This window comes from Zootoca vivipara, chromosome 4 (assembly GCF_963506605.1).
Source record: "Zootoca vivipara chromosome 4, rZooViv1.1, whole genome shotgun sequence".
NCBI lineage: Eukaryota > Metazoa > Chordata > Lepidosauria > Squamata > Lacertidae > Zootoca > Zootoca vivipara.
Window position 1 is genome coordinate 82,762,384 of NC_083279.1, and position 15,168 is coordinate 82,777,551.

The 15,168-nt window shown below is 43.4% G+C and overlaps 1 protein-coding gene across 2 annotated transcripts in view; it reads left to right on the top strand.

The window, feature by feature from the left end:
* GUCY1A2 (guanylate cyclase 1 soluble subunit alpha 2) overlaps positions 1–15,168 on the top strand; it is a 182,191-nt gene that overhangs the window by 113,593 nt on the left and 53,430 nt on the right. For both annotated transcript variants that reach the window (XM_060273854.1, XM_035114362.2), the window contains exon 6: positions 10,751–10,894. In XM_060273854.1, coding sequence (XP_060129837.1) covers positions 10,751–10,894 — 144 coding nt within the window. The remainder of the gene's footprint in view (positions 1–10,750; positions 10,895–15,168) is intronic.

Sequence of the window (15,168 nt, forward strand, 5' to 3'; positions counted from 1 at the left end):
GTTTTGCACGGAGAAAGAAACTGCAGGAAAATGAAGGCCTGCAGAAGATTTAAGATACATGCATTTCATGGACAGGTGGAGTCCCCCTAACCCCAGGCGACCCCAGAGCGGAATAATGACTCAATACAACGTGCTATGGGATTAAAATTGGCCACAACTTTATTAAGTTTCAGGTGTCTTGTGCTTGGTTTTTCAGATGACCTTGGCTCAGTCACCGCTTCATGCCCCCCCACCCCGTTTAGGAAGATAGACTAAAGGTTGTGTGGGCAAGGCAGTCCTTCCCCCTACCTGGCTGATCCCCTGGCAACACCTCCCCAGGTATCCAGCCTGGGGAGGGCAAAGCCAGCCCATACTACCGGGAACCACACTGGGATCTGGGGGCTCCGTGTGACCCCATTTGATGTGGGGAGCAGTCATATCTGTCTCTAGATTTGGATCAGCAGCCAAATCCAGATCTCTTTCCCACTACCAACACAGAAGTAAAAATGATGTAGGTTTCTCTTTGTGTGGTTGAATATGAGTATTAATCTACTTTCCTGGGCCTGAGTATTATTAGAAGCATAAGCTGAGTATGGCAAAGAATATAATTAGAGCTCCCTGAGCATGAGAATATGAAGCATAATTGAGTGTGAATAAAGGAGAATGTACGTAAACGAGTATAAACTTTCAAAGAGTTGAATTGATGCGATTAGCCACTGGTTTGCATGCTATGAAGACTCTTGCAAGTAATGGCCACGACTGGATTTTTCTTGGCATGTAGAAACACATGTGGATGTGGCTTATACATTTACTGACATTCTGCACCCGTTTTTCTGGAAGTAGGCCCTATAGAACTCAGTAGGACTAGCTTCTGAGGAGATGTGCTTAGGGTTGCGCTGTTACACAGGAGTAGGAAGTCTAGGCTGCCATTTGCAGTGCCTGTGGTGAAAGGTGTGGAGTGCTTTCTGGTTTCACTGCACCTGCTCCAGGTAAGCACAGCGGAGGGACTAGAGGATCAGGGCCCCCAAGGGTTTGGAGACAGTGGATACCAAATCCCCCTGGCACCCTGAAACACTCTGGTCTGATGCATTCTCCTGGCTGGCGTCAACTGGAGAACTAACCAGTGGTAACCTCTTGCCCACTTGGGCAAAGCTCAGGGCTTCTGCTGCAGTAGAGCTCAGAGCCTCCACCCTGGCCTTCCACTTGCAGCGCACTCTTAACCCCTTCACAGCCACCAGCATCAAAGGGTTGGGAAGGGGAAGCACTGCACTCTTCCCTGTCTGTAGGATTTGTAATGTGCCTTTTGAGAAGTGCCTCAATGCTGATTGCACAACAAACGGGAATAAAGAACATGGCAAGTGGCGTATCAAATTAAAAACACCCCACAAAAACAACAAAAGATAAAGCAGTGAGTGGAACTACTAAAATATTCTGAAAGCCCTAAAAGCATTTGCCAAATATGGAAATGGAGGTATTGAACTTTGGCTTCCTATCGCAAGACATTCAAGCTCATGGTCTGTTAAGACGGCAGTATCCCTGGTTTGGCTTGTTGGGTCACATGGTGCATAGCTTTGCCTTGCAAATGGGCATGCACAAATATCTTTACCAAATCAAGTTGTCAAGTTGTTGTTAAAATCATAGGACTGTCTTGAATGAGATATTTTCAAGGTGCTTCTTTATTTTAAATTTAGCTCTGAGGATCGATGGAGCTTTAGCCTAGCTGTCCCCTTATCTAATCTGTTTTTTAGGTAATCCCAGACAGACTCTCAAACAGAAATGTATCTTTCTCCTCTTCTCCAGGAATAGCTTTCTTGTATCTAATCAACTCTCAATCTATCCTGAGTTCTTCCTGGAAATTCTTTCTTTTTACCCTTGCTTGTGAAACCTTTTTTTTTATTAAAAAAAAATCTGCCTCTTTATTTCTCCCCTTTTAATCTTCTTCCCTATATTTAATTCATAAAGCATTTTGGGAGAGAAGATAAAAATGGCACATATTAAAAGGAATGTAACAGTTGTCATCCATTTTAAATGAAAGCAGTAATACAGAGGAGCACTTAAACACAAGTCTTAAGCACATTTGCTTGAAGGCAGGTCCCATTTATTTTTGTGGGACTTCCAGTTAAGTATGTTAAAGAGTACATCCTTTTTAGTGCCAAACTAGGTAGCATGCTGGAGATATGTGTGAAAGTCTCCTGATAGCTTCTTCTTTTTTAAAAGGAATTATTATTATTATTATTATTATTATTATTAATTAGACATTGGATGGCTTCACGGTTTTCCCCACCTTGTGATTTTTTCATAACGCGCACCACACCCACCCACCCACACCATGATTCACAATATATTGCCAGGTCAAAAACTATGAAACTGATACCACGACATAAACTGCAAACCGGTTTGGGGCAATATAGTGATATATATTGATATATTGAAAGTAGTGATGTATGGAAGTGAGAGCTGGACCATAAAGAAGGCTGATCGTCGAAGACTTGATGCTTTTGAATTATGGTGCTGGAGGAGACTCTTGAGAGTCCCATGGACTGCAAGAAGATCAAACCTATCCAGTCTGAAGGAAATCAGCCCTGAGTGCTCCCTGGAAGGACAGATCGTGAAGCTGAGGCTCCAATACTTTGGCCACCTCATGAGAAGAGAAGAATCCTTGGAAAAGACCCTGATGTTGGGAAAGATTGAGGGCACTAGGAGAAGGGGACGACAGAGGACAAGATGGTTGGACAGTGTTCTCGAAGCTACGAACATGAGTTTGACCAAACTGCGGGAGGCAGTGGAAGACAGGAGTGCCTGGCATGCTATGTCCATGGGGTCACGAAGAGTCGGACATGACTAAACGACTAAACAACAACAACAACATTGATATATTGCCCAGCCCTATTCATCTCATTTTCAGGACTCACCGGGGCAAGTTAATCTCTGGCTAGTGAGGCCTTTTCTTCACTGTGGTTGGAGGAAGGTGGATGATAAAATACCCCAGGCTAAAAAATAATAATCTCCCAAAGAGGTGAGGATCGCTGCACCAACACAAAGCCAGCACAAGTCTTCATGTTCTGAGTCACTTTTGCTTTTCTGTCAGTCCCCTGTACGTTGCTTTTAGACAAAATAGATAAAAGGGATACAACAGGATGAAGGCAGGGAGGGGTTGTTTTATTGGCAGTCTCCAGCAAAGGCTAAAGAAATCTCTGAAATCAAGGCAGAGAGCTTCCTACAGTTTGATTGGCAGGGAAGCAGAGGTACAGCAGCGTCAAACAGCAGTCCTGTCTATAAAAACTATCAGGCATAAGGTTGTCCTAAGATACAAGATCACAACATCTAGAACTATTTTTTTTTTATTTTGCTGAGGTTCATACTCTTCTTTTTCAATGGGGAATGTGTGTTGTGTGTGTGTGTGTGTGTGTGCGCGCCTCTACATTCACGTGCTAAATGTTCCTATTGCTATAGGTCTGGTTCACACATCATGCGAAGACAAACCATTGCTTAGTGTGAGCATGCAGGCTCTGGGGGAAGAATTTTGCTCTTGGTTTATAGCTTGCGTTTAGTCTGGAGAGAACAAAATCACAAGCTCAGGTTCAGACTGCACACTAAGCCAAATCATGACTTAGCTCAGTTTGGCACAGCAACAAAACAGCCAGGAAAGAGACCTGCAATCTACTCTCATGCTAAGCCAAACCATGGCATGGCTAAGGATAGTTTTGAACCAATGGTGTAAGGGGGAAGAAGCCCCCTACTCGGTCTGGTCTGTATGCCACGGAAAGGAATGTGCAGGAGGGGAAAGGAAGATCTGTCAGATTTCATACTAACTTTGTTATTGGCACCCATCTGTTTTGCCTTAAAATTAATGTGGCAGTTGTCACGGATGCTATGGTAACATCTTGGCTTGGCTGCTGCTGCAATGTGCTTTGTAGTGACAGCCTAGAAGACTAACATACAGTTGGCCCAGAATTCAGCAGCATGTCTTCTGTCAGGCATTAGCTAGTTGCCAGGAACATGTGAAACTGGTCTTTTGTGACAAAATAAAAAAAATTCCTTCAGTAGCACCTTAAAGACCAACTAAGTTTATATTTTAAAATATAAACTTAGTTGGTCTTTAAGGTGCTACTGAAGGAATTTTTTTTCATTTTGCTTCGACTCAGACCAACACGGCTACCTACCTGTAACTGGTCTTTTGTGAGTTTCACTAGTTTCCAGAATGTTTTTTGTCTAAATCCATGGTCTGACTTTCTTTTTTTTTAGTCAAAGGTTTATTGGCATAAACACCTACAGAATACAATAAAAATAATGGATATGGTGAATAAAAATGAATGTGAGAATAGAAAAATAAAACACAGATAGAGGAGGGGTAGAAAATGTATATTACCTGGGTTTGAGATATGGCTTAGGGAATGCCTAAGAACAATTGATTGTAGCCAACTAAATCTTACTCTGAGTAGACCCATTGAAATTAATGGCTCTAAATTAGCTGTATCCATCAGTTCCAATGGGTCTACCATGAGTAGAACTAATATTGGATGCAACACACTAAATTGTTGCTTCAAAGGGCTTGTGAGGAAAGGGATATGGCAACTCTGGGATATATTGAGCTTCACACCCCATTCTGCACATTCAGTCCCTGTCTAGAAAATCTGGCTAAAGGTTGGGCCCTTTTACAGCTTGCAAATGACATAGCACAGGGGTGGACATTTTCTCTCAGCATTAACTGGAGGGAGGACTATTGAGGTGTGGGATTTGCATTGCTTCTTGAATATTTTTATTTGGGAGAGCAGAGCAATCTCAGTTGCAGCAATAAATACTGATCTTTAAATGCAAACTTCATTTCTCTCTCTCTCTCTGTGTGTGTGTGTGTGTGTAGAATTATACATAACATATGCTTTGTATATAATAATAATAATAATAATAATAATAACAACAACAACAACAATAATAATATTTTATTTTTACCCCACCCTCCCTGGCTGGAGCCGGGCTGAGAGCGGTTAACATAAACATATTGTATAAACAATACAATAATACATACACATATCTGTAAGCTGAAATGCAGCGAGTGGATTCATTTTAGCAGATACTCATGAAACTATAGAACTTGTTGATCAGCTCAGAGTGAACTAGAACAAATGCTTTCTCTTTACTCCCACTGCCCAATCCATTTTAATCAAAGGTTATTGAAGTGGAATAATAAAAAAAAGATGTACACTTGCCAACAATTTTGCAACAGTATGTAGGTTTGGCTAATTCATTGAGTTGATTCTGCTAACATCCCCACAAGGACACCAAAGGCTCTTACAAGGGTACTTATGTGTTTGTGTGATAAAAGAGAGGAGCTCCCATTATGTTAAAAAATGGGCCTTTCAGAAGCTGTGTTTGGGGGGCGATGGGTTCATGGGTTCCTCTTCTTCTCCTCCTCCTCCTTTGGTGATCATTTGTAGCCGAGTGAGATTGTCTTCCATGGGTTGTTAAGTCAGCACTAGGCAACAACTGTAGATACCAACAACCATCTTGGAAACAAACTGGGGTTGATGGGTGGGAGGAATCAATACATGCACTTATGAATAACCAATAAACCACAGGCTGTGTGTGCAACTGAAATAACTGTTAGTGGTGCAGCTCTCAAGTTCACTCCATTAAGAACATAGGAAGTGCTCTAAGTGCCAGCAAACCTTCTTCAGCACTGTGGACAGCTCCCTGGTATCAAATCAGCTTTGCCTTCCCCACCTTTCTTTAGCTTTCTAGTCCCTATAGCTGTAACTCTTGCATATGTGTGCTTTCCTGTACAGCAACTGAATCATCTTGAGTTACAGCCGGGAATTATTCAGCTCAACCCAGCCTAGCCTTCCCTACCTTGGACTGCAGACTCACCTGAAGTCCCTTAAGCTTCCTCACTTTCTTTGCTTCCACCATTCCAGGTCCTCTAAAAGGCACAGCTGGTATCGAGAAGCAGCCTGGTTAGGCATCACACCACACACTAGGGAGAAAATAAGACATAAGACATAAGACATAACCATAAAATAAGCCGTAGCAGGATTTCTAAGAATTTGCACAATATAAGCCATACCCCGAAAAATAAGACATAGTGATAGGCGCAGTTCTGGAGGGCTCCAAGGAAGAGGCTAGGCTGGACATGTAATAAAAAATAAGACATCCCCTGAAAATAAGCCACTGTGTTTGTTTGTTTGTTTTAAGAAAAATAAATATAAGACGGTGTCTTATTTTTGGAGAAACAAGGTAGTGGGATTGTCCTACTATGGATTTTTGCATTTCCTGTGCTTTTTGGTTACATTACTTTGTAAAGCAGTGTGCACAATGATGGAGCAATAATTAAAATAATTCAAGATTAACTGGAAATGCAAAATGCAGCATTTCTTAAATTTGCGACCTGGAGTCAAATGTCCACGTTGTTCTAGAATCAACCTCAAATCTTTGCCCTGTAATCGGAAGAAGCTTAGATACTGAATTGTGAAGTGGGCAGTGTGTGTCCGCTCTACCCCTCCTCCAATAAAAGGCGATTTCCCCTCTTTTACATTGTTGAATTTTATAGCATTGGTGGGATTTAAGCTTGGATTGAGAGAGACGTTGCAAGCTTGTTCATTTTGGGGTGGGGTGGGGGTGGAGAATAGTGACGAGTCCTCAGCTGCAACAGTTATAATCCAAATTGCCTATTAAGCTTTTACAGGGATCCTGCTGTGAGAAGCCAGGCCAGAATAGCAGCATATTCCCTCTGCAGCTGCTCTTTTCAGTGCACCGGGCTTGTCTGATTTTCCCCGCGAAAGGCATGCATCAGACAAGCCGTAAGTGTGACCCCCTGTGATCACATTTTGATGCTTATTTCAAGCCAGTGTTTTAAAGCAAAAGAAAGGAGGGGAAGCGGAGGAGAGAGTCCAGAGAGCAACAATTGGAAATGCTACTATTTGACACAAGACATCTCTTCCACAAGTGGAAGGATCATAGCTGAGTGGTGGAGCATTTCCTGTTCGTGATGCCCCTGGTTCAGTCCCCAGCATTTCCAGTATGGTGGCAAGAGATTCCTGTCTGAAACCCTGGAGAGCGGCTGCCAATCAGTGTGGACAGTATTAAGCTAGATAGCCACTTGGTAAGGCTTGTTAGAAGATATTTTCCTATCTTCCACCTCTAATATAACACTAGCTCATGCCTGAGGTTTCTGTTTTTATCTTTCTTTTATGCATCAACATTAGAAAAACAACATATCCTTCATTCTAAAACAAATTCCCTTATTCATTTTCTTGGGCACCAGATATATCTGTGGTCAACAAGTGATGGTGCTTTAAAATTCATTGGGGTTCAACTACTCAGCTCGCAGTCTTGTGCTGTCAGTGGGACAGAGAGTTAGGACTAGGGTTGCCATATGTCCGGGAAAACCTGGATATGTCCTCTTTTGTGGGGCCAACATGCCCACCTGGGCGGATTTTTACATTTTAAAGGAAGTCTGGGGTTTTTTTGGGGGGGAGTATTAGTCCCATGGACTGCAAGAAGATCAAACCTATCCATTCTTAAGGAAATCATACAATCATAGAGTTGGAAGAGACCACAAGGGCCATCCAGTCCAACCCCCTGCCAAGCAGGAAACACCATCAAAGCATTCCTGACATATGCCTGTCAGGCCTCTGCTTAAAGACCTCCAAAGAAGGAGACTTCACCACACTCCTTGACAGCAAATTCCACTGCCGAACAGCTCTTACTGTTCAGCCCTGAGTGCTCACTGGAAGGACAGATCCCGAAGCTGAGGCCCCAATACTTTGGCCACCTCATGAGAAGAGAAGACTCCCTGGAAAAGATCCTGATGCTGGGAAAGATTGAGGGCACAAGGAGAAGGGGACAACAGAGGACGAGATGGTTGGACAGTGTTCTCAAAGCTACCAGCATGAGTCTGACCAAACTGTGGTAGGCAGTGCAAGACAGGAGTGCCTGGCATGCTCTGGTCTATGGGGTCACGAAGAGTCGGACACGACTAAACAACAACATTTTATTTGGAGGGGGCTTTGGGGGTGGGTGGGTTTTGGGTTTCAGCTGCTCTGCACATCATAGCCACTGCCAATCCGAGCTGGGGAAACAGTCATGCAGGCTTGGCAGCAGCGGTCCCACATGCCCGCACACCACTTTCCCTGTCTTGGGCTGGCAGTCACTCAGGGAGTTCTCTTTTTTCTCTTCAAGATATGGCAACCGTGCCTAGGGCATACATAGGCAACTATGTGAATGTCTCATGACAGCCCCCAGTTCTAAAGCAACATCCTCTGTTCCTGCCTACAAACATCGGCTCCTTGTTGTCTTCCTCTAAGACTGTTACCTGAGCATCTGTTACCTGAACTCAGTGGGACAAAACTTGCAGAGCGGGCTGTAAAACCCATCAAGCATCTGCTTGACAAAGGTGGTTCTTCTGCCAGCTGTCATGTATGTTTTGCATTTCTCTGAGAACAAGCAGGATGATCTTTCAAATGTTATTGTTAGCATTTCACAAAAACATTTCCTCTGTTCGTCTGCAGTTTTAAACCCTTCCAAAAAACCCGCCCCTTTTCTTGTGCATTCACGAGGATTTGTGCTGGTGATGGTATCGGGGCGCTTATGAGCAAACCTGCTTTCAGTACTGTTTGTGCCTGCAGAAGTTTTGCAATAGGCATCCCGTTTCATTTCCAGTCAGCGTGTGCCTCGTGGATTCCCGCTGGCATCCTGAAATTTTGTGTACATCAAAAGTTCTAGTGATGATGTTGTTCTGTCCCACTGTTGTGCAAGAGTTCCCTCTCGAGACAGCAATAATGTGTTTACAGTGGGAGTGCATTATAGCAAAACTAATAAAGGGGAATGATGTAAGGATGCTCCACTTTATCTACCGTCAATGCACTGATATTGTGCCAATGATATGTTGCCGAATACACCTGCAGAAAAAGCAGCAATCTGGAGAGCCCTGAGTTAGGCGCTCATAAATGTAACACTAATGTCTCAGCAAATGAAACTGATCTGTAGAAAATGTAACTTGAAAAAAGAGACATTGCACATACATTTGTAAACCAAGAAATCTTTAATAAAAATAGATTTTTAAAAATGAAAATAAATATTTAGTCTCCATCTACATGGTTCTTTTCCTCCCTGTTCTCTCTAATCGGCAAGCCCTCAGATGTTAGAAGGGGATGTCTGGCACGGGTCAGCAATAAATCACACAGAGTAAGTGAATTGAACATTTTATTAGAAGAAACAAGATCTGCTCAGGAGTGCCAGGCCTAATGAGCACAGCAACTCTTCTTGGTAGGTTGTGCCCCTATGAGGCAGTTGAGACTGAAGATGCTTGCTTTCCCACAGCTTCCTCTCCTGAGTCCTTCCCAAGCAATCTGAGACTCTGCCAGGATGACTGTCTTTGCTCCTCCCTCTACATGCCTCTTCTGGTTCTGGGAGACCAGGGGAGAGGGAAGCTGGTAGCAGCAGGAGGGGGAGACACTGTCGATTCTTCACCAGCCTGACTCATCTCTGTCTCTTGGTTTCCCTCCTCTCCTACTTCCGCTTCTGATTCTGGACTTCTCTCTGCCACAGAGTCTCCCTGCTCACTAAACCCTGTTGCCTCTTCAGCTTCCGACACCACCTCCTCCCTCTTCTCCCTCTCACCAACTCATCGTCATCTTGTTACCACTCCCCAGGCTTCATCCCTTGGGGGTTCCTCAGTTGGTCCAGCCAGTCCACAACATCAATATGATGTGTGTTCAATCCAGGATACTCTTCTCTCTCTCTCTCTCTCTCTCTCTCTCTCTCTCTCTCTCTCTCTCTCTCTCTCTCTCTCTCTCTCTCTCTCCTTCACTATCAAAGATAAGTTAATTGGTCCCATTCACCCACCCCAAATATTACTTCAGAGTGATGTCTCCTGCTTTGTGGATCTCCATATGTTTAGAATTTGTATCAATGAGCTAAACAATAGGAAACATTGAAGGCTACCAGAGCATCATTCTTGCCAGCTCACTTGCTGTTGCTAGAGATGAGGGAAGTGCCCCTCACCAGAGTTCGGTGGGGCAGCTCCTCTGGCATTCATGGCAACTGCATTTGTGGGTTCTTGTTAACCAGAGACCCTGAATTTTAGTGCTGTGAGAGAGAAATTCTATCTATGTTCAGTTTGTAAGTGTCAGATTGCTTTAGTGTAGAAGATGTACAGGTTGTATAGGTACCGTGTTTTTCCAAAAATAAGACACTGTCTTATATTAATTTTTCCTCAAGAAGACACAGTATGGCTTATTTTCAGGGGATGTCTTATTTTTTAATTACATGTCCAGCCTAGCCTCTTCCTTGGCGCCTCCAGAACTGTGCCTATCACTATGTCTTATTTTCAGGGTATGCGCAAATGCTTAGAAATCCTGCTACGGCTTATTTTAGGGGGAGGTCTTATTTTCAGGGAAACAGGGTATCATTATCCTACAAGAGGAAAAACTACAGAAGCACCTCCCCCACCTGCACATTTGCAGTAGGCTCCCTGATCCAGGAAAAAAAACCCACTTTCTTATGGTTCAGTGTTGTTACAACCCACTTGATTGTCCTCAATTCTAATGATTTTGCACTCACTAATGATGAACAACTGCGCAATGAGATGTCAGGATTTGATGGTGCTTGTTTGCAAACTTGGGGGTAATTATACTCCGTTGTCTAATAGCTTATCTTATTGATGTTGCGCTGACATGTTTTTAAGCAACATTTAGTGATTGCAGAGACTTAATGGTACCAGTTCCTGGCTCATTATCATATATATTTTTGCATTTGATTTGTCTGATTGCTGCAGGTGGAAACAATAGGTGATGCGTACTGTGTTGCAGCAGGGCTCCACAGACAGAACCTAAATCACGCAAAGCCCATCGCGCTGATGGCCCTGAAGATGATGGAGCTGTCGGAGGAGGTGCTTACACCGGATGGAAGACCTATTAAGGTAAACCTACTTGCTCTGCATCCTGAGCAATCGAATGTATAGCACCTGCAGCACAGGCACAGTTGAAGTGCTCTGGGTGCAACTTATAGCCCTTACAGAGCACAGGTCAGCAAGGTGTTAGGCAAAGCTGATTGGAACCCCCATCTCCAAGAGCAGTATACCAGTAAATACCACTTGCTGGGGAGCAAAACCACAGGATGTTGCTGTCATGCCTTGCTTCTGGAGGCATCTGGCTGGCTGCTGTGGGAAATGAGATGCAGGATTCAATGGGCCCTGGTTTTAGGAACCTGCAAAGTTATCTTTTAATAAATAAGAATAATAATTTATTACCCACCCTTCACCATAAGGTGCCAGGGCAAATTACAACAATTTAAAAATACAATATTAAGAGGAGTTCAAACAGATTACAATCAAGAGAATAGGATGGGCCCTACATATTTATATATAGCTCAGTCAGTAGGGCATGAGACTCTTAATCTCAAGATTGTGGGTTCAAGCCCCACGTAGAATCATGGAATTGTAGAGTTGGAAGGGACCCCAAAGGGTCATCTTGTCCAGCCTCCTGCAATGCAGGAATGTCAGCTGAAGCATCCATGACAGTTCGCTTTATTACTCTATGAGTGAAAGATCAATTTTCCATGTGCTTTCCATTTGACCAGCTGGTAACAACCCCACATTCCCTCTCATGGCAAACTCAGTGTCCCTGTACTAACAAGAAAGGAGACAAACATGGAGCCAATGGGAAATGAAACTGTATCAGCATTTGCCTGTCGCCCGAACAGCCCAGTGCGGACTGAGCATGCTCAGTGGACACGAGGTGCCAGAGAATGCTGTGGTATTTGGGAAGGAAAGGCATGAAATGGAAAGGATAAGGAAGCCTACTTGAGTTACGGAAAGCTTATAGTAGACAGCATGGTTGGCCAGGACCCTGAACAGCAGCACTCCTGTTAGGGGGTAAGGATATACACCCCCCTAATGTTTTAATGATAGTGTTGGGCACAGGCTTTTCTCCCCCCCCCCCATTTCTTTCCCCCATCTTTTCTTAATTTTTTGCATTTGGGGTGTGGAGGTTAAGCAAGAACACTCCCTTAGATGTTAATGCTCTTCAGGGTTTGGAATAAATTTCTCATACACTTTTTTGTTGTTTGTTTGTTTTTTAAGAAGAGCTTTGCTCCTAGGTCAATGTTGCATTCTTAATAGAGAATGGTCCAATGGGAACAACATTACATCACAATGTGGTGTCATTTTCAGGGGCATTCTTGGTTAAAAAATGAGAGAGGAATATGGCACAAAGTTTTTCTCTTTGAAATCTCCACTGCTCAGTGGCTGGCTATCATGTCAAGCAAGTGATCCATTTTCCAATCTCTTTACCTCCTCCCTACCTGAAATACAAGCCATAAAGATAGCATGGAAATGAGATAGTATATCCTCTTCTTCCTTTGAACTGCATCAGTCCAAATGTAGAGCTGCGGCGTCCCTTTGCATCCACTAAGTAGAACATGATTTTCTGATAAGCCCAACATGATGTATTGCTGGTTACATTCGTCCCCCAGGCAGACGCTTCATTCCCAGCTACGTTGGAGCATGACAACACAGAGCTTATCTGCACTGAAATTAGCTTACCCATTTCTTGGGGAAAATAAATACACAATGTGCTTTGTTTGCAATATCTTTCACTAAGCCTGGGGAAATGTTTCTGGATGCTGAAATGTCTTGGAGATATATTTAAAGCCTTTCATTAGGCATCATATGTGTCACCTGATGTGGTTCAGGTAGAGGCATGGCTGGATCAGCTACGGGTTCAAGTTTCCTTTGGGAGAACTCAGTTGCATAGGTGTAGCTAGTTTTCTTTTCCTTTGGCGTCCCCAGTTGCTAATCGCTGCAATGTTTTGTGCACCTTTCTTGGGTAATGATAACACCTAATTTAACAGCAAGCACTTGCTAGCAAGACATTCCATGAGATATAATAAAATACAGGTCATTAAAGTTTGAATTCATTACGGAGCTTGCAATACAGATTGTAAAATAATTTTCCAGCTCCCCCCTCCTTTTTAAAAAAATCTCCCTAACACTCAGTAGAACAGACATAATTGCATGATTTTGGCACTAATGGAACCATCTTCTCCGGAGATGTAACTCTTCACTGACTCTTGTGGGGGTCATGATGGGAGACTGAAAAGCTAAGAACCAACCACTGACAATGCAGTGGTGCGGCTGATGTGCTGGGTTTCAGAAAAGGAGATACCATATAGATGAAGTGGTTCCTACTTTTGCCTCCAGTTCTTCTTCTTCTTTTAACTAGAAACATGGTGCTAAGAAGATGTTGCTGAATAAGTGCAAGGAATGCAGACAGGGGCTTCTCACATTCGATGTTCCACTTCCTCTGCTAGAATGATAAATGTCTGGAAATGCTTCAGAGGAGTGCCAATACCTTGCCTTTTCTCTCTGGACTTTGAGTTGCATGTGTGTGTGTGTGTGTGTGTGTGTGTGTGTGTGTGTGTGTGTGTTTACCACTATCTAGAAATGGGGGAGAATTTCCCTATTCAGCTTCACTATTTCCTTCATTTTGTGCCGGTATTATATTTTCAGTATAAACAGGACTCCATTTTTGCGCACACACACACACACACACACACACACACACACACACACACCACTTTGAATTGTTCTCCCCTCTGAGATGAGGAGGGGAGGAAACAGGAAAACCTGGACATTCCGGTATCTAATCAGAAACCATTATGGATTCTGTAATTCCAGAACTGTCCCTGGACACTTGGAGGGGTATGGAATGCATCTCAGAAAAAAAGTGAGATAATGATAAAAACTGTAAATGCAGTTCTCTTGTCCTAGCTTTGTACCTTCCTACTCTAGAAACTGGACAAACAGATGAAATAGTGGCCATAATGGCCCTGATCCACTCCCAGTGTTGCGTGATGACAGGTGCACAGACATCTCCATCTGCAACTGTGTGGTTCTGTGTCCAGCCAGTTCACTGGCTCCTGATGAACACTGCAATATGGAAAGGGATGCATGCCCAGATTTGCATCTCCATTGTCTGTATAGACACACACATCCACAATCGCCTTTGTTGGTTGTCCAGGGACCTGGTTTTTCATAACTGTAAGCTGAAAATGCCTGCCTGTAACATCTAGTAATGGAGTTGTGTTTGTTGGAATAAAAGTAATTCCATTATTATCACATAGTTGGCTGGTTTTGACTGGGGATTGACTGAAAAACCGAGTTAAGAACACTGAGATTTGTCCTTGTCTATAAAATTGATGTTTATTATTTTGGGGAGAAGCCTTCATTAGATTGACCTTGCGCTAAAATACAAGGTAGCTGTAGTTTCTTGAAAGTATTGATCTGAAGTTGCCCTGTACATCCTCAAACAGCAAATTAGAACACCATTGAGGCTAAGGAAAGCAGTTTTAAATTGATTTCAATAGGAGAGTTCAAGGATGTTCAAGCTGAACTCGGTGGCTTTTAAAGTGCTTAACTTTGGCATGACCATACCCTGTATTTCTCCCCAATTTTCTTCCCTGAACTCTAGCAGAACGCTAAATGTTAATAGGCAGAGCTAATAGGATTTCTCTAGAATGTTGACCTTCAGAGTGAAAGAGAGAGATGCTTCTGCCACATTTACCATATTTAACCCGTTGGAATTAAAGGTAATTTTTTGATGTACATTTTAAAAAGCATGCTTAAACTATTGCCCAATTAACTCATGCTCTGGTGAAACAAAAATGGAGAGGGAGGTGTTTCTTTAATTCTGCATAGCTCTAGTCTTACAATCTTGCTAGATGGATAACTTCAATAACCACATGTTATTGACGGGTGGGAACTATACAAATGTGATCAATGGCTGTGGGGATATTAGCTTGAGGAGGATTAAATTTAGACCTCACCCTAAAGGTAAAGATAAAGGGACCCCTGACAGTTAAGTCCAGTCGCGAACGACTCTGGGGTTGCGGCGCTCATCTCGCTTTACAGGGTCGAGAGAGCCAGTGTTTGTCTGCTCCGCAGACAGTTTTTCCGGGTCATGTGGCCAGCATGACTAAGCTGCTTCTGGCGAACCAGAGCAGCGCACGGAAACGCCGTTTACCTTCCCGCTTGGAGTGGTTCCTATTAATCTACTTTCACTTTGACGTGCTTTCGAACTGCTAGGTTGGCAGGAGCTGGGACCGAGCAACAGGAGCTCACCCCGTTGCGGGGATTTGAACCACTGACCTTTTGATCGGCAAGCCCAAGGCTCAGTGGTTTAGACCACAGCGCCA